The following is a 27107-nucleotide window of genomic DNA, read 5'->3' as shown; positions in this document are numbered from 1 at the left end:
GGCAGAGAGGGCGGGCTGCTAGCGTAGCCACACCTCCTATTCCAGCAAGGTGACCCACCCAGTCCCACCAGCATTCCAGCAGCCCCAGGGAGGGGCCCCAAAAGAACCAGACCAGATAGCCTTAGGCATGATCTTTATTCGCTTGGACACTGTACAAATATTACAATTTATTTTGCTGTAAAAAGTATAAAAATAATCTTTATATAGTAATCCATTCATTACTGCAAATCTTTCTAAATCTCTGCAAATGACTCTAAATGAAAGTAAATGAATAAACAAGGACTACAGGGCCAATCCTCAGGGACTCACCTGCCCAGATTCCTAACTAGAGATCACTGTTCCTTCCTGTTAGCAACCCCCCTCCCAACACCACCTACAGGATGTCAGAGCTAAGGGCCAGGCAGAAAGAAGGGGAGGGCAGGAGAGGTCCAGTAGGAGCCTTAGGGTCAAGGGGGCAGGGAGAGGTGAAGGAGGCCAGGAGTGTGGCTGGGAGTGCCCAGCTCCACCTCAGCTTCCCTCCCTGGAGGGGGAGGAGCTGGCAGGAAGTTAGACAGGCTACCCTATGGAGTCAAGGTGGGTCCTCCTGTGACACTGGGTAGCTGCAGAGCCTGGGCTCAGGAAGGGTACAAGGAGTACAATGTGGGGGAAGTCTCCAGAAAAGGACAGGCAAATATTCTGGCTCCACCATGGAGGGCACTGAGCCCCTCCCTCCTGCTCTCCCAGCACAACACCGGGGTGGGTGTCTGTGTCGGGGCAGGAGCGGGGGCTGTGGCCAGAACTGTGCCGTGAGGGAAGGCTGGGGAAGTTGGGAGCTTGTGGCTCTCAAGCTGTGTAGGAGTGCGGTGTGGGGAGACCCCCAAGCAGCCCTCAGGTTAGACAGTCTGTGTTCCAGCCACACAGGGCATGTCCCCATCAATCAGAGGTTGAGAACAGGCACATCAAAGAGGTCACAGACACCTTCACTTTCATCCAGGTTGTAGATGTAATCGTGGTCTCCAGGGGGCGGAGAAAGGCGCAGAAGGGGGGCAAACACTGCAGAGAGCATCAGGCTGAGGCCTGGGGCCAAGGCCCCACCCAAGAGCCACCCAAACCCCAGTCCACACTCACCCCCCACCTTCCTGGACCACCCACCTTCTGAGGACATCAGCTCCTCCAGCAGCTCCGAGCTCATGCACTCTGTGGGAGGAGGGAGAGCTCAGTTACATTCTGGCTCCTACCTCTCCACCCACCAAAGCCCATGAAGGGGACCCTCCCCCCAAATCAGGAACTTTTATACTTTGTCCAGGAACCAACCACAACCATAGGTCCTCAGAAGGGCAAGAAAATAGCTGTAAGACCCAATAAGCTGTTCTCGTTACCCTAACCCCAAGGAGGAACACAGCCCTACCTCGTGTGGGATCAAAGATTTCTGACAGCTCTTTAGGGAGTTCCAGAACTGAAAGACAAAGAAGTCATTCATACTCAAGGGCACAGAGGTCCAGCATGGTCCCACTCTAGTTCCCAACTTCCTCAGATCTTATACCACCCACCCTAGGGCTCCACACAGCTGAAAAGATGGGAGGCCCTGCCACAAACAAGCCTAGCTGGCATTGTGTGTCAGTCTCCCTTGCTCACCCAAATTCCTCAGCACTGAGCCCAGGGTACCAAAGGCTCACTGCAGTAGCTGGTAAAGCCCTTCTAACTCAGAAGTGCTGCAGGAACAAGCAGACTCCTTCACTCTCTGGTCTCAGCATGCATACCCTGTCCCATGGAGGGACACCCTGTCTGATGGAGGACACCCTGTCTGATGGAGGGATGCCCTGTCCGATGGAGGAATGGATATCCTGTCCGCTGAAGGGACAGACACCCTGTCTGCTGGAGGGATAGACACCCTGTCTGATGGAGGACAGACACCCTGTCCGATGGAGGATGCCCTACCTGGGGAATGCCCTATCTATGCCCACCCACCCTTACTGAGCACTTCCTTGGTACCAGGCTCAGACATCACACCTGGTAGTGTCACCTGGCAGAGGAAGAGGCAGACACTTCAACAAGGACTAGTGCTTCACGGTGACAACCCTGCTACAAAGGTCTGGCTGGGAGGAAGTGCACATGAAGCAGAAGAGAATGAAGCTGGAGAGAAGGGCTGGGGCTGGATCACGAGGGATGCCATATGCTAGTCGGGTTTATCCAGCAGGCCTTAGGAAGCCATTCAAAGTACTTTTGTCAACAGAGAAGTGCCAATCAGGCTGTGTTTCAGACAGATCCTTGTCAGCTGTGGTCAAGAGGAAAATGGTGAAAATTTTACAAGAGATGGCTGGCAGTGATCCTGAGAGTTGAAAATATGAGAGATGTCGGCAACAGAACTCACTTAGCTGACCTGAGGTGGGGAGCCAGAACTGGGAAAGCAAGTTTCCGTTGGGGACACATGGGAATGAAGTGCCCACTGGATGTGCAGAGGAAGGCACGTGGACATGAGTGTGGAGTTCAGGCAAATGACCTAGGCAAGACGGAGGTGTGGGCTCACCTAGCCCTCACAGGTGTGGAATGGGACAGAGACCTGGGAAGTGTCCATGTTTAAGGAAGCGCCAGTGAGAGAGAAGCTCCAAGAGCTGGCATCATTAAGGCCAAACAAGGGGGAAAGGCATCAATATGGAGCAAGAGAGCATAAGAGCACATAAGCCTCGAAACCCACTGCAGCTGGCAGGCAGGGCTGGGCCACTTATCAAGAGCATGGCGTGCCTGACCTGTGGTAGCGCAGTGGATAAAGCATCTACCTGGAAATGCTGAGATCGCCAGTTCAAAACCCTGGGCTTGCCTGGTCAAGGCACATATGGGAGTTGATGCTTCCAGCTCCTCCCCCCTTCTCTCTCTCTGTCTCTCTCTCCTCTCTCTCCCTCTCTGTTTCTCCTCTCTAATAATGAATAAATAAATAAATAAATTAAAAAAAAAAAAAAAAAGAGCATGGCGTGTGGGGTGAGTGCAGAGGTCCTGACTGCTGCAACCAGGGCGACTAAGAGACCAAGATATGAAGTGGAGTGGAGATGACTTTGTCAGAGTCCAGACAGAGAAGAGGAGAGCAGTGCTTGTGGGCAGAGAACGAGTCCTGGAAGAAGCAAATACTAAAGTTGCAGGATGGAGATGGGACTCCAGGCAGATAACATCACCTCTCCTGGCAAGGTGCTGTCCCTGTGCAGCCTAAAAGCCATACCACAGGCCCTGGCCAGTTGGCTCAGTGGTAGAGCGTCGGCCTGGCATGCAGGAGTCCCGGGTTCGACTCCCAGCCAGGGCACACAGGAGAAGCGCCCATCTGCTTCTCCACCCCTCCCCCTCTCCTTCCTCTCTGTCTCTCTCTTCCCCTCCCGCAGCTAAGCCTCCATTGGAGCAAAGTTAGCCCGGGCGCTGAGGATGGCTCTGTGGCCTCTGCCTCAGGCACTAGAATGGCTCTGGTTGCAGCAGAGCGACGCCCCGGATGGGCAGAACATCGCCCCCTGGTGGGCGTGCCGGGTGGATCCCAGTCAGGCGCATGCGGGAGTCTGTCTGACTGCCTCCCCGTTTCCAACTTCGGAAAAATTATAAATAAATAAATAAATAAATAAATAAAAGCCATACCACAGCCTCTTCCCCAAGAGAGTGCTTTCACCTTCTGAGACTCAAGTCCAAAGGTGGCAGAAAGGGCTTGAGAGAGGGCCAGGAAGTTCTGTGACAGACCAGTAAGGAGGACAAAGGGGCACCAGCACTGATGCTCAAGACCAGGCTCCTCACTCTGGCTGGCAGAGCTCTGGTCTAGGCAAGGCTGATGGTAAGGGCTGGCCCTTCTACTGGCCAGCTCTGGCTAAGGAGATAAGAGAGCTGGGTTTCCAGCCCCAATTCTGTCTTGACTTCTCCCCACTCCTGATGGGGCAAGTACTCACCGCCGGTGGGGTCTGCCTTGATGGGCTCAAAGGAGGTAGAAGGGTTGGGTCCAGATGAACTGCTATTGCTGCTGCTGCTGCTGCTGCTACTGCTACTGTCCAGCAGGGCTGAGGACTGTAGTGGCCGGGTGTCCAGTGCCATCGGGCCCAGTGGGAGTGAGCTAAGTTCAACACTGTCCTTGCTATCAGTTCCAGAGCCGCCACTCACTGCAACCACATGCCAGAACCCAGTCACTTAGAGGCAGGAAGTGGGATATTGAAGTTGGCAGTGACAGAACCCTTGGCCAGGATGACTACAGCTCTGATTCCTGGGCCCAGGGAGAATTAGCAATGCCAGTCACCCCCGAAGAGGTAACCTGGAAATAAAGTACTGAAGGAAACAGGCACATGAGGACTTTAAGAGGGAGACCTGTGGACAACATGGCTTCTGTTGTCCACATTTCAAGAGGGGCTGCCTGGGCACGTGAGACAGAGGTGGACCTGAGGGAAACTGCCACCACTAATGCCCCTTCACACAGTCAGAGGTTCCCTGTTAAAAAGGGCTCCCTTGTCACAGCAAGGGGAGGCCAGCTAGGGGCCAGGAAAAGAACCCCCCCAAAGTCTCTTCCAGCTCTGAGTATAGCATTCCACAACACAGAGGTAGTGTATCTTGGGCCCCAGAGATCACACTATCACCAGATGCTCATGCCTCACCTGTGATCTCAGCTGCTTGACTGGCCATCCCTTGGGCTTTGGTGCTGCCAGGGAGACAGGTGGTGGAGGTCACCTGGGGACTACTTGGGTGTGAGGCATCCTGGGGCAGGGCCACAGCAGGTTTGGGCAGAGGTGGAGGAGTAGAGACAGCAGGTGGGCTCTGCAGCAGGTCTTCAGGTGGCGGTACAGGCACTGCCACAGGTGGTGAGCTCCATGCCTCCTTGTTCACCAGCAGCACCTCAATGGGGCCACTCATACTCTTCAAATGAATCTGGTACTTCTTCTGCCCATTGAGGCCCTGGGGGAATGAGACGGGGTTGGGAGGCAGGTGGAATTGGAAACAGGCTTGGCTTCTGCCTGACCCCAAGCCACATCGTCCTCTCCCACCCCAGGCTGCCCGTTCTCCTAGATAACCCGAAACCTCGGGCCTCCCCTTACCTGCCCCACCCGGGACTTATCGGGTTCCACAGCCAGCACCCGCCCCTGACCAACCCAGTCTGCCTGAGCTGAGCACCCACCTCTGGGATGGGCACCTCCAGGCTGGTGCCAGATGGAGCCCGGATGGCCAGGAGGGTGTCTCCTAGAATAAGAAGGAGGATGGGTCAGGGCCCAGGGGCTCAATCTGAGCTAAGAATGGGGGTTCCTGTCCCTTGGAGCAAGGAGGAAGATCATGGTCTCTGAGGAGCTAGACAGTAGGCCTCACCCATCTCCCATAGTGGCTGGGGCAGAGAGCTAAAGCTTTTCTTCCTCCAAGAGCCCAGGGGTCAGTAACCAGAAAATCTGGATCCAAACACACAGAGCAAAAAATTGCTGACCGAGGACATTCCACTCCTCAACTGAGAGCTGCTTCCTAGCTGTAGGTGTTCTGGCCAAGGCCAACCTCCCTTCCCCAGGACCAGTCTGAGGAATGAAAGATGTAGAAGGAACAGTTCCTGTGCCCACACTACCACTAACCTAACTAAGGTCAGAAGTGGCATTATTGCCCTCTGCATATAAGCATGCACAAATGAACATGTACACACACCGTCCCCCTTATGCTCGTCACACCAGAGAAGCCAAACCCAAAGCACAGTGAGGATGGGGACTGACTCTGGGACCCAGCCCAGGATTCTTATGTATGGTTAGCTTCCACGTGGTCCCAGCGATCCTCAAACCCAGGACTTACCCTGCCTGAATCCTCTTTAGGAAGGCCCCAGGAACTCTCTTTGGGTACTGAACCCACTGCTCACGACTGTGGCTCAGCCCAGACCCACCCCCATTTCCCCCCACTCAGGTTCTGCTCACCAGCAAAGCATCTGCAGATGTCCTCATGAGTCACATAGGCCAAGGTGTGGGGGTTAAGGAGAACAATCGATGCCCTGCCTATGGTGACAGATAGAAGACGAAAAAAGACTCACTTCTTTTAGAAGTCTAACGTACAAGCTCTCAGAGAAAGTCCTGGGGCCTGGAGTCTAGATGGGGAGGATCACAGGCCAAGACTGGTGGGGGAGGGGCTCTGAGAGGGAAGCAGGAGACTGAGGCCTGGCCAGGAACTGCAGGACCATCTTTCCAAGAGGAACAGAACCCAGGGCAACACAGAGCAAACCCAGCTGGACTAGAGGGCCCCTTGCCCACACCCCAGGAGCAGGGACCGCCAGGAGGATATCAGCTGTTCTGCACGTCTTCTGTGACATTCCGGATGCTCTGCTGCACCCACACCTTGTGCTGGTCCAGTTCTTGCTCTCTCTGCTGCAGCTCCTCGATCTCTGCCTTGAGCTCAATCAGCTTGTCCGCAATCTCTCGAGTATTGCAGCCAGGCCCCACACCCCTGAGCCCAGGGAGGAGAGCTGAGAGGAGCTGCCAGAAATTCTGGGTTCTATGGCCCCTGCTCTCTCCTGTACCCTCCACCCCTAACCCAACCCTTCTAGGTAGGAAATCCCATTGCCCTCCCAGGTGTCCCCACTCACTTCCACTGGATGCTATTCTTGGATTTTTTCTCGATCAACCCAATACCTTCCAGCACGTTGGTAATGTCGTAAATCCGCCGCTTCTGGCGCACAGCTAGTGTGTCAGCTGCCTGGCAGAGAGAACAGAGAGAAGGATGCTCAGCCCCACTCTCAGGTTGCCCTCAGGTACCCTAAGACTTGGTATGGAGCGGTCTGAAAAGGGGGTGGACGATCCCAACCCTCCTCCCAGACATTACAGCAGTTCAGGACCACAGAGCGTAAAGAGGGCTAGTGCAAACTGAACTGCTGTTCTGATGCTCTTCTCCCCAGGCACGGTGGGCCACGAGGATCAGCACCTGCAGCCCAGAGACTGGCACATGGCTGACACCCAATAGCCTCAGCCGAATGAATGAAACAACTCTATGCCTCCCACACAGATGGCGGTCTGCTCTCTGAGGGCTTCGCTGGGCCGCTCCGAGGGTTCCCGCTACCGGTTCTGGCCTGTTCCATCATCCCTCCGTCGCCCCTTAGCCCAGGCCGCACCAGCTTGAGGTCAAGCACGCCGTCCTTGGCCTCCTGCAGAAGCGACACGAACTTGGTAGTGAGAAGTCCCAAGCTCTTCTCGTGCCGGCTTGGAGTGCCCGGGGGCGGCGGCGCCTGTGGCCCGGCCTCCGCCATCTCGCCCGCCCGCCGCCTCCCCTTAGCCAGGCCAGGCCAGGCCGGCGCCGCCGCCACTTCCGCTTCCGTTCCTCACCGCCCAGCCGCCGGCGCCAGCATCGCTGCTTCCGCTTCCGCCCCGCGCTCTCCTAGGGAACCTGGAGCAATTCCTCTCTGCAGGCACGGCCGCAAATTTTGGGGACATCAGCAAATGTTCAATCGCCGAAAAGGACGAAAACAACCCGGGAATTCCGGGACTCGCCTCGGAGCCCTGGCAGTAAAGGAGAGGGAGCCATGGAAACCTTTCTGAATGGCCAACCTGCCCCAAGTCCACTAACTGTGCCCCAACCCCTTCTCAGCAGACGAGACCATGCTGTTGAATAAACCCAATATCTTTCCCCAGTCCTGCTCTCATAAGCTGCCCCACTGTCTTGGGGTCACCTACCCTATTATGGTACCTCACTTACTGCCAAACAGTAAGCACTAAGTAGTACATCTAGCTTGTCCTCTTCTCCAACTCCACCCCCCTTCCTTGATCCCAAACTCATCTTTCTCTTCTCTCCACACTGCAGTACTCAGAGGCCATGGACTTAAAAACCACTTTCAGCAAATGCAAACATATTTTTAAATATATAGTTTTTACAATTATTTTATTTATTTATTTATTTATTTATTTATTTATTTATTTATTTTGCGAGAGAAACAGAGAGAGGGACAGGTAGGAAGGGAGAGAGATGAGAAGCATCAGTTCTTCATTGCTACACCTTAGTTGTTTGTTGATTACTTTCTCATAAGTGCCTTGACCCCCGGGGCTACAGCAGAGTGAATGACCCCTTGCACAAGCCAGCGACCTTGGGCTCAAGCCAGTGACCATGGAGGAGTCATGTCTATGACCCCACGCTCAAGCCAGCGACCCCGCAGTCAAGCTGGTGAGCCCATGCTCAAGCCAGATGAGCCTGCGCTGAAGCTGGTGACCTCAGAATTTCGAACCTGGGTCCTCTGCATCCCAGGCCAATGCTCTATCCACTGCGCCACCACCTGGTCAGGTCAATGCAAAACATATTTACCAATGTGTAAATATATGTAAAGCACTTAGAGCAGTTAGTTCCTAGCATGCAGGAAGGATTATGAGTTTTCTGGTATTATTTTTGTTACTTATTATTGTTTATATTAGGTCAAGTTCTCTGGGAAACAGACTTTGACACAGGGATCTACCTACAGAAAATTAATGGAGGATTCCCACTTGTAAGACAAGCAAATTGGATAGAGAAGGAATTGAACTGCACTGCAGTTAGTTTTGTTTGTTTGTTTGCTTGTTTTCTTGCTTACTTGCACTGCAGTTATAATAGAGGCCTACACATTCTACTAGGAGCTCTGAAACTGGGGTGGCCCTTCCAATGCGTTCCATGTCCAGGCAAGGGTACTGGGTCTTTGCAACCCAATACTGACTGAGAGGATCAGCTGTGAGACCTCAGCAGCCTACATCCACTACATTATTACTACTTGTAGTCCTTTCCATGGTGCCCTTTAACTCTCAAGATAAACTGCTTTCATAGCCCTTGACCCTCCCTCTCCTGCCATCACCCACCACACACACACATTCTTCACAACAGCTTGTGATTTCTCACTCCTCTGCAGAGGTACACACCCTCCTCTGTCGAGTTCCTCTGAGGGGCCTGTCAACAGTTTTCATACTGTGATGTTGTCTGTATCTGTGTTTGCGTACCCCACTCTCCACCCCAGGTTAGAGCCATCTAGTTCATGTCTATTCTGGGCACTAAGAGGTCCTGGGTGGACTGGTCAAGACTCAATAATCACAGGCAGTACACTCCCCCCACCCAAGGAAGTGGGGCCCAGCCCTCCCCATTCAATCCCACAGTACAGATGCTCTTTCCTGTTGGAAATAAAATGCCAGACTGAGCTTCCTTCCTTCCTGCACGTGGTCTTTGGGAAGGAGGGACCTTGGAGGGAGGAGGAGGCTCCTGGACAGGGAGGTGGGACAGAGGCTTCCTTGGGAAGAGGAATTCTGCTGCATGCTGTGTTGTGAGCCAGTCACTCAATCCCTGTGAGCCAGTAGAGGGAGTACCCAACTCCCCTGTGAGGGCCGGGGGAGAGGGCCATCCTCAAGGCCAACGCCCTTTGCGGAGGAGGGAGTACTGGACGCCTGGTCAAACCTAGTGAGTCCCACACCAAACTGTCCTCTGCAACTCAGAACAGGACAGGGGACCAGTGAAGGCCTGTGCCTACCCTGCCTCACCTGGCATCTTCAGGGGCAAAACTGAGAAATCCAGCAAGGAAGAGTTCCTAGGTGCCTCCCATCACACCCAACTCCCTCTCATTTTCTGAGGAGCCTGGGCAGGAGCCTTTCTCCTCCTTCTCAGAGAGGCCAAGATAGAGTCTGCAGCTCAAAGAAGCATCTACCCTGCCTGCTCTAACTCAGACCATTGCCTGGACTCTCACCTCAGCTCTGGCTCTTCCAGGGCCTAACATGGACTCCACGGTCAAGGACGAAATGCAGCTGGCACTTCCTTCAGGTATGAGCCCGTCCAGGTGGCTTGGGGGAGGGGTGTAATAAGAAAGACTGGAATGGTGGGGTTGGGTCCTCCCTGCCAGGTCTGGCTGGAGCCTGTTGGCTAGCGAGAAGAGTGGACTGCCCTAGGGGCCAGGCTAAGGAGCAGGAAGGGGAGCAGGGTCAGCAGCTGCTTCCTTCAGGCCCTGCCCAAGTGATGTGGCTGCCCAGGCTCTTCCTGCCCAGGACTTGAGTGGCCAGAGCAGGAGAAGGCAGAGCAGCTAGCCCGGGGTGCAGCACTCAAGTGGGCCTCAGGCATCTTCTACCAGCCAGAGCAGCTGGCCAGGCTGGGCCAGTACCGCAGCCGTGAGGTGCAGCGTACCTGCTCCCTGGAAGCACGGATCAAGGTGGGCATCTGGCAGGAGTGCTGGGGTGGGTGGCAGAGCTGGCCAGGTCTTACTGTCTCCCTCCCTTCCACAGTCAGTGGTGCAGTCATACCTGGAGGGTGTGAAAACTGGTGTGTGGCAGCTGGCCCAGGCCCTTGAGGCTGCACAAGAAGCCCGTGAGGCGCTGGGCCAGGCCCATGGGTTGCTCCGAGGCATGGCCGAGGCTGTGCAGACTCTAGAGCCCCTACGGGAGCAGGTTGCCCAGCACAAGCAATTGCAGGCTCTGTCCCAGCTGCTGCCCCGGCTACGAGCAGGTGAGTGTACAGGGGCCCTGGCCTTCAGCCTTCTGACATTTAGTCAACAAATTCTCATCAAAGTGTCGGGGTTCTAGTGGACTATTACCTAGAGCAGTGGTCCCCAACCCCCGGGCCATGGTCCGGTACCGGTCCGTGGGCCATTTGGTACCGGTCTGCAAAGAAAAAATAAGTAACTTACATTATTTCCGTTTTATTTATATTTAAGTCTGAACGATGTTTTATTTTTTAAAAATGACCAGATTCCCTCTGTTACATCCATCTAAGACTCACTCTTGACGCTTGTCTCGGTCACGTGATACATTTATCTGTTCTACCCTAAAGGCCGGTCAGTGAAAATATTTTCTGACATTAAACCGGTCTGTGGCCCAAAAAAGGTTGGGGACCACTGACCTAGAGGGACCTCCCAGAGTAACTCAGGCTTATGTGGCATATGAAAGACTGCAAATTAACTCACCCTAGGGTTTCTTAGCATGGGATGTCTGAGTCAGGATTGACACCAGTCAAGTGGCTCTGGCCACCCTGGTTGTTAAATTGAAATATTTCCCTAACAAAGTAGGTAAATAGCCATTAGAATGGTCCTCCAGGATTCCTGATTTTTTTTTTAGATTTTATTCATTTTTAGAGAGAGAGAGAGAGAGAGAAGAGAGAGAGAGAGAAGGGGGGAGAAGCAGGAAGCATTAACTCCTATATGTACCTTGATCAGGCAAGCCCAGGGTTTTGAACTGGCAACCTCAAAATTCCAGTTCAAAGCTTTATTCACTGCATCACCACAGGTCAGGCCTGGATCCCTGATGTTTTGTTTTTTTGTTTGTTTTTTTGTGACAGAGACAGAGAGTTAGACAGAGAGAGGGACAAATAGGGGTAGACAGACAGGAAGGGAGAGAGATGAGAAGCATCAATTCTTTGTTGCAGCACCTTAGTTGTTCGTTGATTATTTTCTCATATGTGCCTTGACCGGGTGCTACAGCAGACCAAGTGACCCCTTGCTTGAGTCAGCGACCTTGGGCTCAAGCTGGTGAGCTTTGCTCAAACCAGATGAGCCTGCACTCAAGCTGGCGACCTCGGGATCTTGAACCTGGGCCCTCCACTTCCCAGTCTGATGCCCTATCCACTGCGCCACTGCCTGGTCAGGCCTGGATCCCTGACTTTCTTATGTTCCATCAGCTCAAGGGTTTACACACACCCTCTAGGACCTTTCCTGGTCCTTTCAGATTTTTTTTTTTTTTTCTGAAGCTGGAAACGGGGAGAGACAGTCAGACAGACTCCCGCATACGCCCGACCAGGATCCACCCGGCACGCCCACCAGGGGCGATGCTCTGCCCACCAGGAGGTGATGCTCTGCCCCTCTAGGGCGTCGCTCTTTTGCAACCAGAGCCACTCTAGCGCCTGGGGCAGAGGCCAAGGAGCCATCCCCAGCGCCCCGGGCCATCTTTGCTCCAATGGAGCCTTGGCTGCGGAAGGGGAAGAGAGAGACAGAGGAAGGAGGGAGGGGTGGAGAAGCAAATGGGCGCCTCTCCTATGTGCCCTGGCCAGGAATCGAACCCGGGTCCCCTGCATGCCAGGCCGACGCTCTACCGCTGAGCCAACCGGCCAGGGCCCAGATTTTTTTTTTTTTAACAGAGACTGAGAGAGTCAGTGAGAGGGATAGACAGGGACAGACAGACAGGAATGGAGAGATGAGAAGCATCAATCATTAGTTTTTCGTTGCGCATTGCGACACTTTAGTTGCTCATTGATTGCTTTCTCATATGTGCCTTGACTGTGGGGCTACAGCAGACCGAGTAACCCTTTGCCCGACCCAGCGACCTTGGGTCCAAGCTGGTGAGCTTTTGCTCTAACCAGATGAGCCTGCACTCATGTTGGCGATCTTAGGGTCTCGAACCCGGGTCCTCCACATCCCAGTCCGACGCTCTATCCACTGCGCCACCACCTGGTCAGGCGGTCCTTTCAGATTTGCCAGGGTCCTACTGCACCAGTTATTTTTTTTTCTAATAAGACTAAACTTATTCAATAACTTAGTAAAAGGTTACTGTACTGGTTGTTAAATATTTTACATATCACCCCAGCCCCAGGGCCTCAGCATCTTGTTCTGTACCCACTGCACTGGTGGAAAGGCTGAGACCCAGAGCTGTCTCTTCTGCTCTCTCCTCAGTGCCGGCTGCAGTGACCCACACACAGACCTTAATTGATGCCCATCAGCTGTTGGAGGCATATGTCAGCCTTCGGGAGCTGGAGCAGCTGCAAGAGGAGACATGGGCATCTCTGGGGGGCCTGCAGTTTCCTGTCTTTGAGAGGCTGGGCCCTCTGGCTGAGGCACTGGGCCAGGCAGTAGAGGCAGCTGTCGGGGCTGCAGGGCAGCTGGCACGGGAGGACCCAGCCCTGTTGGTGGCCGCTGTGCGTGTGGCAGAGGTGGAGGCTTGCCGCACCACCTCCTTGGAGCAGGCCCCCCGGGACTGGCGGCAGCGCTGTCTGCGGGCACTAGAGGAGGGCCTAGAACGGGTCCACTTTGGGACACCTCTGTTGCCTGGACCAGGGGCCCTAGCAGGTTGGCTGGAGGCTCTACGTGTGGCTCTACCAGCTGAATTGGCCACTGCCGAGGCACTTATAGCACCCTGCTGCCCACCACACTACAAGGTGGTCCAGCTGTGGGCCCATACCCTGCACAGTGGCCTGCGCCGCTGCCTGCAGCAGTTCTTGGAGGGGCCTGAGCTGGGAGCTGCTGATGCCTTCACTTTGCTGCACTGGGCACTGCATGTGTACATAGGGTTAGTGCTCTTGGGCCAATGGGAAGTGGGTGGATCAGAAGTTGGGGGCTCAGTGTGACACTGGGCCACTCATCACCAGGCCAGAAATGATGGGGAGCCTGGAATTGGGGCCTGAGGCTGATGTGTCTCAGCTGGAGCCTCTACTGACCCTAGAGAATGTCGAGAAGCTGGAGGCAACATTTGTGTCCAAAGTTCAGGTGAGTAGTTGGAGCCCAGGTCCAGAGAAGCTCTGCCACCAGCTGTGTGGCTGTATTTGTAGAGTCACATGTCTACCATTCTCTAGCAGGGGGTCAGTGGCTTGCTACATTCTGCTGCCCCTTGTCCCTTTTCCCAGGCAAGTGTGGTACAGTGGCTGCAGAAGGCACTGGATGGGGAAGTCGCTGAGTGGGGCCGGGAGCAGGAACCTGACGTGGACCCCTCCGGCTTCTACCACTCACCAATGCCAGCGATCGTGCTGCAGGTGAGTGGGAAGTGGCAGCCAGGTGGACAGCCCTCATAAAGAAAGAGGAGGAGGGCAGGCAGGACTAAAACTCTGCTGATGGCTGCCCATCTCTGCCCACAGTTACTGGAAGAGAACATTCGAGTGACCAGCCTGGTCAGTGAGTCACTGCAGTGGCGGGTGCATGGCATGGCACTGTCAGAACTGGGAGCATTCCTGAGGAGGTCTGCTAAGGCACTGACCCACCCCCAACCCCTGGTCCTGCTCCTGGGGCAGCCCAAAGCGGCCCTGAGTGTATAAGGCACATCAGTTGGAAAAGGCTCCTTCAAATAGTGCCTTGGGTGTCTTGGAGGTGGGGACAGCTATTGTTGGGGAACCAGAGCAACAGTTAGTACAGAATCCATGCCTGCCCTTTGCAGCTTCAATGATGCTCTGATCCGATTCTCCAGAGACCACCTCAGAGGGGAAGCAGTGGCCCCTCACTATGTGCCCTACCTACTGGCTGCCCTCAATCACCAATCAGCACTCAGGTACCAGAGGCCCCACAGAACCCTACCTTCACTAACCCCTCACTGAACAACCTATTAGGAAGGACCCAGCCTTCAATAAGTCATTAGAAATTTTGAATTCACGTAGCCTTGTGGTCCTAAGCCTAGTTCTACTAAGTACTAGCTGTGTGAACTTGGGAAAGTTACCTCATCTCTCTTTTCATTTGTATTATAATGGGCAATGAGATATTCTGAGAATCACATTAGATGTAAAGTACCTACCATAGTGCCTAGCACATAGTCTTATGTGCTCATTCATTCAAACTATATTTGCCAAGTCCTACTCTGTGCCAGGTAATGCATGGGGTTACAGCTGTGAACAAAACGGAAAAATATTCTCATCCTCTTGGATCTTATATTCTTTGGGATGGAGACAGAGAGAGCAGACAAACAAGTTGCTGATCTTTATTCCCTCCTCACTAGGATGAACTCTCTCCACTTATCGATGAGGGAACAGGAACGGAAAGATATGACTTGCTCAAGGTCTTAGAGAGGAATCAGAGGCAGTTTCGGCTAGTTTATGTCCCTTCTAGCTTGCTGAGCCCACGACTCCACACCTCAGTCCACACCCCAGAAGTGAGGGAAATCGCCCTTCTTGCCCCCGCCCGCCACACACACTCCCGCCACTAGATGGCACCCAAGCGGCCAGACCTCAAAGGGCTGTGAGGGCCTTGGCCTTGGTCCTGAAGCTGTACTTTTGGTTGGTAGCTCCTCCGTGTCGGTCTTGCAGCCCGACGGGGTGGCTCCAGGGGCCTTGGCTCCGGTGGAGGCAGCGCTGGACGAGTTGCAGAAAAGGATCTGCCGACTGGTGTTGGAGGCGCTGCTAGTGGAGCTCCAGGTGAGGCCTCAGGTGGGGATGGCGATCGGAGATATGTATGGGAGTCTCTGCGAGACATGCCGGGTCTGGATCATCTTTCCAGCCTCATCTCTCTCCCACCCTTTCCCTAGCCCTTGTTCTCCGCTTTGCCCTCGCGCCGTTGGCTGTCGAGCCCGGAGCTGCTGGACGAAGTGTGCGAGCGGACCGCGCGCTTCTGCCGGAACTTCCGGCGTGTTCGGAATCCTGAGTTCCAGGTATGTTGGGGAAAGGCTGGTGAGGGTGGGGCGCCGATGGGAAAGCGTTCTGGACCCACCTGATCGCTCTCCCCGCAGGTGCTCCTGGCCGAGGTAGAGCGCACTGTGGTGCTGCAGTACCTGTGTGCGCTGATGCAAGGCCGTCTAGTGTGCCGCGATGTGGACGAGCGGAATCAGGCAGCTGAGCGCCTACAACACGATGCCGCCCAACTGCGGGATCTTTTCCTCGATTTGGTGAGAACTTGTTGGACGAGCAGATGGGCAGGAGTCTCAGTGGTTGAATGGGAGCCAAGGGCCGGCTCAAGACCTACCCCAACGTGTTCAGGGCCTGGAGGAGAGCGTTCAGTGCGTGCCAGTGCTGCTCACTCTGCGGAAGCTGCTGAACCTCCGCGACCCCACGATGCTTGGCCTCGAGGTGGCAAGCCTTCGGCAACAATTTCCCGACGTGAGGTATGCAGATGGGAGCAGAAAGGGAGAATGGACCAGGGAGGGACGCAGCGAGGCTGACGTATCTCTAAATCTCCGTGGTGCTCCCATAGCGAGGATCACGTCTCCGCCCTCTTGGACCTGCGTGGGGATGTGTCCCGAGAGCAGCGCCAAGCCGCACTCAGCTCCCTGCAGGACGGCCCGCAGCCCTCGCCCCCTGCGGGTCGCCGCGCACTCTTCAGCCTTGTGCCAGCACCTACACCCGCTCCATCTTCCTGCCTCTTTTCAGGGACCTGTGCCTGACTCCCAACTGCCCGCAGAATAAAGCTACGCCCCCCATACACCTTAATTGTGTGTGTTGGGTAAGGGGGATGATGAAATAAAAGTGTCCGCAAACCTTAGGGTGCCCACGCCTAAGTAAGGTATCCTGGCTCCAGTCCCGATATACGGTCTGTACCCCGTCTATCCCGGCATAGTTCTCAAATACCCGGGATTCCGCCACACTGCGCACACTACATCCCTACGTATCCGCGCGTAAGCAGTGATCTCGTGTCTCCCCGGCACTCCGAGGATGGCGGGGTACCACCTGAAGCCTTGAAACCCGCTTGGCCCTCGAGGAGGGGGCGGGCTCAAGACACGCCCCGCCCAGGGGCTTGACCTGAGGGTGGACAGCGTACCCTGTGCCTTGCTAGGCGTCTGTTTTCAGAAGCCCGCCGCCTCGGAGATTGACGTGAGTCCGCGCGCTTTTGCGTGTGCGTGCGCGCACCCGAGTGCGTGCGTCCCCGGCGACAACTCCCGAGGGCCGGGCTGCCGGCGACTGATGTTTCGAAGAGGTAACGGTGACGCCGAGAAGAGCAGCAAACAGGTGGGGATGCGGCATGAGGACGGAACCCTTTTACCCCGAGAGGCTGAGAAGGCGCGTGACGCGACCCCCACCTCACCTACCAAGGAATTCCCCCCTCCATTGTTCTCTGGCCCCACCCTCCTTTGGGCACGCCTTTTTTCCACCCCCGCCGTTTATTGGCTGCAAATCACGCCCCTCCGTAATATCTCCGCCGCTATTGGCTCCTCTTCCACGTTATCCTCTTCCTAAGTTTCCTATTGGCGTAGGCCACACCCTCTTTATTTGTCACCGGACTCCGCCTTCAGTCTGAGTTCCTCCCCCAGCCATCTTTCATTCATTCTGCATCTAGTGCCTAGTGCTTGGAGCATGGGGGTGAATCAGACCCGTCTCTGCTCTGAGGGCGTTCAGGAGATGGTGAGGGGACACGGACCTAGGCTACGACATTGACAGCCTAGGGCGGTAAAGAGGCCGCCTAGGCACTGGGAGCCTCTGAAACGCCTGGAAGGCTTCCCGGAGGAGGTGAGGCCTACACCGAGCCCTGAAAAATGGGTAGGCGTTTGCTCCAGGGAGACATTGGGAAGGCATTCTTGGCAGAAGGAACTGAGACATAAATGAAACAGGCGTATTCTGGTAATTGCGAAGAGGAGATGGAAGGAAAGAAGGAAAGATGAAGGGGAATTGGTCCAGGTAGAGGCCCAGAGACCAGTGAAGAAACTATCCAGTTAGTTGAGGGGAGTGAAGCCTGAAGCCTGAAATCTTTTCAAGCAGCTGGTCTCTAGACAGGGTGGAAGGAATGTGGGTGGAGGGCCTGCAACGGAGGATCAGATCCAGGTGGGGAAACAAAAGTGCTAGGGAGGAATTATTCCAGTTCTGAGAAGGAGAAGGGCTCTGGGGTTCAGTCATTATTGAGCAGCTGCTCTGGGACTGTTCTGGGCTCTGGGGACACACTGTGAACACTTGAAAGGAGAAACTAACAAAGGAAACAACTAACATTTAAATATACTTCAGAGAACAATAATGTGAGGAAGGGGACAGAATTGTGGTGGAGTACGGAGAGGAGGTTTACTATTTTATAAAAATGTGTTTTAGGGAGGCTTTTCTAATAACATATTTGTACAGAAATCTGAGGAAAGTGAGAGAGTGACCCCTGCAGTTATATGGGGCCGGGGGGGGGGGGGAGACATTCCAGACAGGGCACATGTTCAGTTTGAGAGGCCTGTTGTACAGTTCAGAAAAGATGTTGAATTGAGAACAGGCAACACTGGTCTGAAGTTTATGGAAAAAGTCTGGGCTGATGGTTTTAAAACCACAATAATGGGCCCTGGCCGGTTGGCTCAGCGGTAGAGCGTCGGCCTGGTGTGCGGGGGACCCGGGTTCGATTCCCGGCCAGGGCACATAGGAGAAGCGCCCATTTGCTTCTCCACCCCCCCCTCCTTCCTCTCTGTCTCTCTCTTCCCCTCCCACAGCCAAGGCTCCATTGGAGCAAAGATGGCCCGGGCGCTGGGGATGGCTCCTTGGCCCCGGTCGGGCACATGCGGGAGTCTGTCTGACTGTCTCTCCCCGTTTCCAGCTTCAGAAAAATACAAAAAAAAAAAAAAAAAGAAAGAAAAACAAACAAACAAACAAAAAAACCACAATAATGGATGAGATTCCCTAGGGAGTGAGCACAAATGGAGAAGAGAAGCTTCTAAACGCATTACGGTTTTAAAAGGTCAGGAAATAGGGATGACCAGCAAGGGAGATCAAGAACAAACAGCCAGTGAGGTAGGAGGTTTGGGGAGCCAAGTGAGAACATGTTTCCAGAATGAAGTGATTAACTGTGTCGAGTGCTGCAGATCATTGATGACCTTCGTCAGATGAGTTGTGGTAGAGATTGAGGGGGAAAGCCTGTCTGGAGTGAAATTTAAGAGAGAACAGGAAAGAAAGAAATGGACTGAGTATAAATAACTCTTGACATGTGCTGCAGTGAGGAACAATTAGAGGAAGTGGTGGTATTGCTGGAGGAGTGTGGGATCCAGTGAGAATTTCCTTTTTTTTTTTTTTTTTTTTTTGTATTTTTCTGAAGTTGGAAAAGGGAGGCAGTCAGACAGACTCCTGCATGCGCCCGACTGGGATCCACCCGGCATGTCCACCAGGGGGCGATGCTCTACCCATCTGGGGCGTCGCTCTGTTGCACCCAGAGCCATTCTAGCGCCTGAGGCAGAGGCCATAGAGCCATCCTCAGCGCCCGGGCCAACTTTGCTCCAATGGAGCCTTGGCTGCCGGAGGGAAAGAGAGAGACAGAGAAGATGGAGAAGGGGAGGGGTGGAGAAGCAGATGGGCGCTTCCGCTCTACCACTGAGCCAACCGGCCAGGGCCTCCTTTTGTTTTTGAAGGTAGAGAAATAACAGCATGTGTTTATGTTGATGGAAAGAATCCAGCAGAGAGGAAGAGACTGGTGATGTAGGAGATATTGAAGAAAGGAGAAATGCTGGAAATGTGTCCCTGAGCAGGCAAGGGAGTTCAGAGGCTGGGGCCATCCGTCCCTCTCTGGAGAGAGACTGCATTGGACTGAGCCCTGGTACAGAGTCAGGGCTGAGTGCCCTGACACTGGCCTTGGATGACAACTAGGAAGATGTCTCTGATAGGAGATAGACCAGGGACTGGCTTGGATTTGCTAAAGTTTCCCTCTGCCCCTCAAAAGCTGATTCTAAATTGGATTTGAACAGATGGCCCAGTGGAGAGAGAGCATTCCAGGTGGAGGGACTGGCATAAGTAAGGGGCATGCAGGCACTTAAACTTACCGAGGCTGCCTGACCTGTGGTGGCGCAGTGGATAAAGCGTTGATCTGGAACGCTGAGGTTGCCGGTTCAGAACCCCAGGTTTGTCTGGTCAAGGCACATGTGAGAAGCAACAACGAGCTGATGCTTCTCACTTCTCCACCCTGCCTTTCTCTCTCTCTCCTCTCTCTAAAATCAATAAATAAAATCTTTAAAAAGAATTAAACTGACTGAGGCCAAATGGGCTGGAGGAGCTGGGTGGGGCCAGGTGAGGGGATGGGTAGGACTGAAAAATCCCACAGGTAGAGGGCAGGTAGAGAGTAGTGAGGGCTCCTCACCCATCAGCCTGGCAGCTGAGGCTATACTGTAGCAGCTTCCAGCCTATGTGGCCACTGAGCACAGGGATTAAAATCATGAGCAAGGGCTCAGCCTTGCTGTCAGGAGCACACGGGCTAAGGGTATTCCAGGAACCACCATCTAGGAAGGTGTATAAGACTCTTCCTCCTCGTCTCTCCCAGTCCAGCTTGCTTGGGTGAGTCTTCTGAAGGGAATGGACAGTGGGGTGGGTGGGGTAAGGGGGCAGCCATACAGACCCCTGGGACCCCAGCGAGCTCCGTAGGGCCTACTGATCCTCAGGCCACACCCACTCATGCTGGCTTCCACATATCCTTCTGTGTCCCCAGAAGTCGACAGTGTGGGGAGTTGGAGTGACTCGGCTGGATGTGACCCCCAGAATAGAATGGTGCTGGACTCAGGGACTCAGGTGTATGAGCAGCCACCCACCAGCCCACCCACCAGTAGCTCAACCTTGGGCCATAGGCTGAAGCCCTCAGTCCGAGATGGGACTCTGCTGTACCCCTGGCCTCGGTCACTGGCCTTGCCCCTGGCTCTGTCAGTCTCCTCGCCCTTGCGGCCCCGGCCAGAGCTGCAGTCTTTCTCAGAGCTGCGCTTGGGCCACCGTGGCCACATGCGTCGCAGTGAGAGCACTTACACCATAAATAGTACTGGCCGGCGCAGGGGTGGTATCCAGGGTCCAGCCTCACCTGGACAAGGACGGGATCCAGGTGGGGGAACCCTGCGATCTGCAGCTTCCCTGCCTCACATTGCTAAGACTCGAAAGGATGTAGGCCATGGTGCCAGCAAGAGCCCCTGCATGTTGGTGGCCCTGAGGCCAACCAACATGGACCATGAACGAGACAAGTTCTTCCAGTCCCATTACACCTACAACCCACAGTTCGAGTACCAGGAGCCCATGCCTACGGCTGTGCTGGAGAAGTACTGTGAGGCCTCTGGACAGTTCATCCGTCAGGTCAGTTCAGCCTGCCCACCTCACCCTGGTCCTGACCACCCAGGGGGCCTGGCTTGATCAACCACTGCGGCCCTGTGTACAGGCAGTTGGCATCATTGAAGCTGTCCTAGAGAAGTTTGGCACCTATGAACGTTTTGAGGCTGCAACGGGAGGCCAGCTGCTGACCAAATGCCAGATCTGGTCCATTGTGCGCAAATACATGCAGAAGGAGGGCTGCGTTGGAGAGGTGAGCTTGCCCTGCCTGCAAGGACCCTCTGCTACATGACCCAAACTGGGCTGACCAGTGGGTGGTACCAGGCCCAGTTCTACACCTGGCCAGCTAGTGACCCCTGGCTACTCCTTGTCCCTGCCCTAGTAAGGTGGGAGCTGGCTCTGAGCAGAGATGGTGATGGGTGGGTGCCTTGGCCAAGTGTCCAGCCTGGATGCCCTGTGGCATTGCTAGTGGGCCACTTGCACCCTGGCCCCAGAGCCGGAGGCCGCGGCTCAGGGCACTGCTGCTGCCTGCAGGTTGTGGTGCAGCTGAGTGAAGACCTGCTCTCCCAGGCAGTGATGATGGTGGAGAACAGCCGACCAACACTGGCCATCAACCTGACTGGAGCCCGCCAGTATTGGCTGGAGGGCATGCTGCGGCACGAGATAGGTCAGGATGTGGGTAGGTGGGTGGGCAGGTAGAGTTGAGAGTGGGCTGGGGTGTGGGGGGACAGTGATGGGCCCCAGTAACCCCACCCTCTCTTTAGCCCACTTCCCTCCGAGGATGCGCCCTCTTCTTTCACGAGCAGTCACCTCCCTTCTCTGGCTCACGGAAGTAGGCCCAAACATACCTGCCCCCTCTCTGGGCTCACCCTCATCTCTCACTTTTCTTGGGTATCTTTCCTTCCTCCACTTCCTCTTTGACTTCCTTTGACAGTGGGGACAAGGCTGCTGGGGCCTGGACAGGCCAGAGGGAAAACCCTGAGGATCCCACTAGCCCAAGCCAACATGCAGACCCACCAGGGCGGGAATGAAATTTGCTGAGGACACGGAGCTGGGTATAGGAGGGGATAGGCTAGTCTGGAAAGGTCATGGGACATTAATTACTATTATTTTCTGTCTCTCTTCATCAAGAATCCTGTTGCTCCACGCAAAAGGTGGTTTTTGCTAGGGATGTCAGCGTGACCATCTAAATCAGTGGTCCCCAACCTCCGGGCCACAGACCAGTACCGGGCCATGGGCCATTTGGTACCAGTCCGCAGAGAAAGAATAAATAACTTACATTATTTCCTTAACTCTGAATGATGTTTTATTTTTAAAAAATGACCAGATTCCCTCTGTTACATTCGTCTAAGACTCACTCTTTTTTTTTTTTTTTCTGAAGCTGGAAACGGGGAGAGACAGTCAGACAGACTCCCGCATGCGCCCGACCGGGATCCACCCTGCACGCCCACCAGGGGCGACGCTCTGCCCACCAGGGGGCGATGCTCTGCCCCTCTGGGGCGTCGCTCTGCCACGACCAGAGCCACTCTAGTGCCTGGGGCAGAGGCCAAGGAGCCATCCCCAGCGCCCGGGCCATCTTTGCTCCAATGGAGCCTTGGCTGCGGGAGGGGAAGAGAGAGACAGAGAGGAAGGAGGGGGGGTGGAGAAGCAAATGGGCGCCTCTCCCATGTGCCCTGGCCGGGAATCGAACCTGGGTCCCCTGCATGCCAGGCCGACGCTCTACCGCTGAGCAAACCGGCCAGGGCCAAGACTCACTCTTGATGCTTGCCTCGGTCACATGATACATTTATCCGTCCCACCCTAAAGGCTGGTCCGTGAAAATATTTTCTGACATTAAATCGGTCCGTGGCCCTAAAAGTTGGGGACCACTGGTCTAAATGATATGGGTATGCAGGATGTGGGGCTGGGGAGCAGTGTGTTTGGGAGGTTGTGTGTGTGAGTTTGGGAGGGTGTGTGTGTGTGTGTGTGTGTGTGTAGGTGTGTAGCCCTGGCTAGGTGGGGAGGATTCCTGCCTGCGAGACTATGGGTCCGTGGGTGCAGGTTCATCTGAGGAGGGTTTTCATGCTGCCTGTGGTTGGGGGTAAGTATGCAGGTTGGGGCAGGGGTGACAGGAAGAGCTTATATGAGAGCCTGATTTAGGAGCATGAGAATACACCCATGAGCACTGGTTAGAAGTCTGGCAAGTGGGTCCCCAGATGACTTGCCTAGCTCAACCTCCCACAGGCACCCACTACCTGCGAGGCGTGAACAATGCTCGGCAGCCCTGGCACAACGCTGAGGGCCGGCTCCAATACAAGCTGCGGCCAGCGAACCCCACCGAGGAGGGCCTGGCCAGCCTGCACAGCGTGCTGTTCCGTAAGCAGCCCTTTCTGTGGCGCGCAGCTCTGCTCTACTACACTATCTACCAAGCCGCGCACATGTCTTTTCGCCAGCTCTTCCAGGACCTAGCGCGCTACGTGCAGGACGCCAACGTGCGCTGGGAGTACTGCGTGCGTGCCAAGCGCGGCCAGACCGACACCTCGCTGCCAGGTGGGTCCCCGCATGGGGAGTACCCTGAGCTGGGGCAGGGGTGGTTTCACATGTAGGAGCTCACAGCCTTTCCTGTGCCCGCAGGCTGCTTCAGCAAGGACCAGGTGTACCTAGATGGCATTGTGCGCATTCTGCGGCATCGCCAGACTATCGATTTCCCACTGCTGACCTCGCTGGGCAAGGTGAGTGGCCACAGGACTTCAGAGGTCCCAGCCAGCTCTCCTCATCGTAGTAGTCCCTGAGCCCCTGATGGGTGATTGACTAAGGACTGGGTGCCCAGCCTCTCTGGTGGATGAATGTGAGCAGAAGAGGTGAAATAATAGTCTGGCAGGTGCTTGACCCAGCCTGTAGCTGCGTGTGTGTAGATATTGTATCTCAAAGAAGCCAGTCAGGAAGGTCTAGAGATGGACATTGGAGAAATGGCCAGGGACCAAGTCTCTGACATTGGGTGTTTGTGCCAGAAAGGTAAACTTCATCTGAACAATGGGTAATCAGAGGAGCTTTACTAAGTAGAGAAGTGGCACAGATGTTTGCTTTAGAAGGCTCCCTCTGGGTGTCATATGGGAGGTGGCTTGAGAGAGAGGCTTAGGTAAGGGAGTACAGGGAGAAAAGGATAAGAGTTTTCTAAATTAAAAAAAAGAATTTTGCCTGACCTGTGGTGGCGCAGTGGATAAAGCGTCGACCTGGAAATGCTGAGGTCACCGGTTCGAAACCCTGGGCTTGCCTGGTCAAGGCACATATGGGAGTTGATGCTTCCTGCTCCTCCCCCCTTTCTCTCTCTGTCTCCTCTCTCTCTCTCTCCCTCTCTCTCTCTCCTTTTTTTTTTTTTTTTTGTATTTTTCTGAAGCTGGAAACGGGGAGGCAGTCAGACAGACTCCTTCATGCGCCCGACTGGGATCCACCCGGCATGCCCACCAGGGGGCGATGCTCCACCCATCCGGGGCATCGCTCTGTCGTGACCAGAGCCACTCTAGCGCCTGGGGCAGAGGCCAAGGAGCCATCCCCAGCGCCCCGACCATCTTTTGCTCCAATGGATTCTCGGCTGTGGGAGGGGAAGAGAGAGACAGAGAGGAAGGAGAGAGGGAGGGGTGGAGAAGCAGATGGGCGTCTCTCCTGTGTGCCCTGGCCGGGAATCGAACCTGGGACTTCCGCACACCAGGCCGACGCTCTACCACTGAGCCAACTGGCCAGGGCCGCTCTCTCTCCTTTCTAAAAATGAATAAATAAAATAAAAATTAAAAAAAATTTTTAAAGATTTTTTTTTTTTTACAGGGACAGAGAGAGAGATAGATAGGGACAGACAGACAGGAACGGAGAGAGATGAGAAGCATCAATCATCAGTTTTTCATTGCAATACCTTAGTTGTTCATTGATTGCTTTCTCATATATGCCTTGACCATGGGCCTTCAGCAGACTGAGTAACCCCTTGCTTGAGCCAGCGACCTTGGGTCCAAGCTGGTGAGCTTTTTGCTCAAGCCAGATGAGCCTGTACTAAAGCTGGCGACCTCGGGGTCTTGAACCTGGGTCTTCCGCATCCCAATCTGATGCTCTATCCACTGCGCCACCGCCTTGTCAGGCAAAAAAAAAAAGAAAAGATTTTTTAAAGACTATTTATTCATGTTAGAGAAGGGAGAGAGAGAGAGAAGAAGGAAGGGAGAAGCAGGAAGCATCAACTCCCATATGTGCCTTGTCCAGGCAAGCTCAGTTTTGAACCGGTGACCTCAGCGTTCCAGGTTGACACTTTATCCACTGTGCTGCCACAGGTCAGGCGAGACTTTTCTAATCACTCCTGCAGAACTGATGATGGTCTGGCCAAACCAAGCAGTGGCCATAGAGTTGGAGAGGGAGGGGCAAGCTGGAGAGCTCTTCAGTGAGTGGAATCCCTTGAGATCAATGGCCACTCTGAGTGAGAGGGTGACAGATTCCAGCCCCCTCCCTGGGGGCTGACCTAGGGGACTGTTAGGAGAATAACTGGCATAATATGACACGCAGGAGTTCAGTGTTAAATATGGGGAGTCTGAGGTACCTGTGGGCTATCTAGGAGACTGTGTTCAGAAGGCAGTTGGATACCCAGGTTTGGAGGTAGGGGGAGCTGGGCTGGAGATAGGACTAGGGTGGTAGGTAGTGTTTTTCAACCATTCGTCCACAGACTCATCCACGAGAAATTGTGAGCTGGTCTCAAAAGAGTTAACCACCCTGATGTTGTATGAAGATTATAGACCCAAGTGATTAGTTGAATTCACTTATGTTCAGGGTGATTTCTGCCTTAGTAGTCCCCCAAAATAATTCTCTTTTCATTGGTCCCCAAGTTTAAAAAGGTTGCAAACCACTGTTGTAGGGCAGAGATGATCCAAGAAGGTGTTAGGAGAAAGAGCAGACGCGGGGGATTGACCCTCGGTAATTGACATGGGGTGTGCAGGAGGGAAAGGAAGGTGGTCAGGAGCAAAGAGCAATGCACCATTGGCAGAGGGCTGGGACCAGCCGCCCAAAGCCAGGCCGCTGCCTACCCCTCAGGCCCAGCTTCATTCCTGCAGGTGTCCTATGAGGATATAGACCACCTGCGGCCCCATGGGGTGCTGGACAAAACTCGAGTGCCCCACTTCATGCAGGACTTGGTGCGCTACCGACAGCAACTGGAGCATATCATGGCCACCAACCGGCTGGATGAAGCAGAGTTGGGCCGCCTGCTGCCTGACTGATGTTGGTCAAAGGCTCCAGCTCGTCCCCCAGAACATGAAGATGGCTGCTCTGTGGCTCCTGGCCTGGGTGTTTCTTGGGGAAACTGGGAGGACAGGAGCATCTGAAGAGGGAGAAGCAGCAACATCAGTGGGTCTGTGTCCCTTGCTAGCCTCCCTAGGACCTGGAGACCTTCAGCAATATGTCGGGCAAACTGAGTCTGCCCTCCTGCCTCTGTGTTGAATGGAGGGGAAGCCTGGGGACAGCAGGGAAATTGAGCATGGATGGGGATGGGGGTGGTTTGGGAGTAGAAACTTCTTCTTGCATGAGATGGCTTTGGTTATCTGTACTCCAGTCTCCCTTCCCCCACCTGGCCCCTTGGTGCTCCTTCAGCTTTCATGCTGTCTACCTCTCACTGGGTCCTGGTGGTGGGCTCCCTTCTCTTGGGGTGACTGCCTGAGCTTGGAGTCCTGGCTTTCACACAGACTCAAGGGGCAAGGGCCCTGGTAGTTAGAGACCCAGCTGGGCTGGGGTGTGCTTTCCAGCATTTTGCCCCTCTCACTGCTCGTGTATGTGTTCCCTATTTATGTGCTCTACTTCCTGGGACTGGGAGGCAGCAGCTTTGGAAGGTTCTGGGGAGGGAGCAGTGCTCCTCTGGAAGGCACCCACTGTTCCTAGCCCCAGGCTCATCACCCACAGTCCTTCAGGCCTTGTGAATGGAGCGCACCGGGCCCTGCCCCCACCCCCACCCCCTCTACTGGCCTCTGTTTCTCTGCTCACACCCTCACAACTGGTCTGACAGAGGTTGACATAGCCTGGCAGCATCCACAATCAAGCCTGAGGGGCAGGCCCCTGGTTGTCCCAAGTTCTGAGTCCCTCCTGGACCGGAAGAGGTACAGACATGGCTTTTGCTTCCAGTCTCACCTGAGACTCAGCTGTGTGAGGCTGACCCAGTCCCACTCCCACCCTTGGCCTTAGTTTTCCTTCTGTAATATTCGAGAATGCAGCTGGAAAGTCCTTCATTTAGTCAGTGAATATGCATAGGGCGCCTTCTGTGAGCCAGTTACCTGTCAAATCCTCACTGAGCTAGCAGTCCTGAGGGAAGCTAGGCAATTAAAACAACAGTTACAATGAGGTGTGTGGTCTTTTGTCTACCCAAGATCTCTTCCTCTTCCTCTCTTCAAATCTCATTTCCCAAGGCTGTCAGCTCTAGTCCTCCCAAAGTGGAGAGAAGTTCCCTTCCCTGGCTTCCATGGAGTAGGGCTGGTGACAACATATGCTCCCAGATGGGTTCAGGAAGCTAGAAGGCCCAAGTCAGGGCCTGTCTCACTGCATGTGGGTCTGGGGTCTGCTGGGGTGCAGCTTGAGCTATTGATGAAATGGGGCTG

The 27107-nt window shown here is 54.5% G+C and overlaps 3 protein-coding genes across 14 annotated transcripts; 2 read left to right on the top strand and 1 right to left on the bottom strand.

The window, feature by feature from the left end:
* Nucleotides 1–116: 116 nt before the first annotated feature.
* Nucleotides 117–7250, bottom strand: E2F4 (E2F transcription factor 4). Of its 2 annotated transcripts, XR_010727112.1 has the most exons (11): nucleotides 7055–7250; nucleotides 6533–6642; nucleotides 6232–6393; nucleotides 5871–5914; nucleotides 5105–5166; nucleotides 4587–4884; nucleotides 3894–4100; nucleotides 1388–1435; nucleotides 1132–1176; nucleotides 698–1032; nucleotides 117–613 (listed from the first exon to the last, which is right to left on the bottom strand). XR_010727112.1 is itself a non-coding variant. In XM_066243373.1 (10 exons), the coding sequence occupies exons 1-10, from the start codon at nucleotides 7187–7189 to the stop codon at nucleotides 917–919; spliced, it is 1227 nt and encodes a 408-aa protein (XP_066099470.1). In that variant the 5' UTR covers nucleotides 7190–7250; the 3' UTR covers nucleotides 117–916. The 2 variants fall into 2 exon arrangements, 1 of the variants encoding a protein (XP_066099470.1); XM_066243373.1 differs by having other exon boundaries at nucleotides 117–1032.
* A 1960-nt stretch (nucleotides 7251–9210) lies between these two features.
* EXOC3L1 (exocyst complex component 3 like 1) lies at nucleotides 9211–16034 on the top strand. 8 transcript variants are annotated; one of them, XM_066242698.1, is made up of 13 exons: nucleotides 9211–9345; nucleotides 9649–9702; nucleotides 9924–10084; nucleotides 10158–10377; nucleotides 12533–13145; nucleotides 13225–13342; nucleotides 13480–13605; nucleotides 13708–13808; nucleotides 14004–14114; nucleotides 14841–14970; nucleotides 15081–15203; nucleotides 15282–15653; nucleotides 15743–16025. In XM_066242698.1, exons 2-13 carry the CDS (start codon nucleotides 9657–9659, stop codon nucleotides 16010–16012), a joined length of 2391 nt encoding a protein of 796 aa, XP_066098795.1. In that variant the 5' UTR covers nucleotides 9211–9345; nucleotides 9649–9656; the 3' UTR covers nucleotides 16013–16025. The 8 variants fall into 8 exon arrangements, with proteins under 8 accessions (XP_066098795.1, XP_066098799.1, XP_066098798.1 ...); XM_066242702.1 differs by having other exon boundaries at nucleotides 9254–9702; nucleotides 15282–15437; nucleotides 15529–15653; nucleotides 15743–16034; XM_066242701.1 differs by having other exon boundaries at nucleotides 9254–9702; nucleotides 9909–10084; nucleotides 15282–15437; nucleotides 15529–15653; nucleotides 15743–16034.
* A 352-nt stretch (nucleotides 16035–16386) lies between these two features.
* On the top strand, nucleotides 16387–27077 carry MATCAP1 (microtubule associated tyrosine carboxypeptidase 1). Of its 4 annotated transcripts, none has more exons than XM_066242703.1 (7): nucleotides 16387–16494; nucleotides 19916–20541; nucleotides 20624–20767; nucleotides 21049–21181; nucleotides 22738–23043; nucleotides 23128–23225; nucleotides 25578–27077. In XM_066242703.1, exons 2-7 carry the CDS (start codon nucleotides 19972–19974, stop codon nucleotides 25740–25742), a joined length of 1416 nt encoding a protein of 471 aa, XP_066098800.1. In that variant the 5' UTR covers nucleotides 16387–16494; nucleotides 19916–19971; the 3' UTR covers nucleotides 25743–27077. The 4 variants fall into 4 exon arrangements, with proteins under 4 accessions (XP_066098800.1, XP_066098804.1, XP_066098801.1 ...); XM_066242707.1 differs by having other exon boundaries at nucleotides 16426–16494; nucleotides 20467–20541; XM_066242704.1 differs by lacking the exon at nucleotides 16387–16494 and adding an exon at nucleotides 16662–16992.
* Nucleotides 27078–27107: the final 30 nt, after the last annotated feature.

The sequence above is a fragment of the Saccopteryx bilineata genome, chromosome 9, assembly GCF_036850765.1.
Source record: "Saccopteryx bilineata isolate mSacBil1 chromosome 9, mSacBil1_pri_phased_curated, whole genome shotgun sequence".
NCBI lineage: Eukaryota > Metazoa > Chordata > Mammalia > Chiroptera > Emballonuridae > Saccopteryx > Saccopteryx bilineata.
This window is presented reverse-complemented; position numbering and strand designations above follow the sequence as displayed.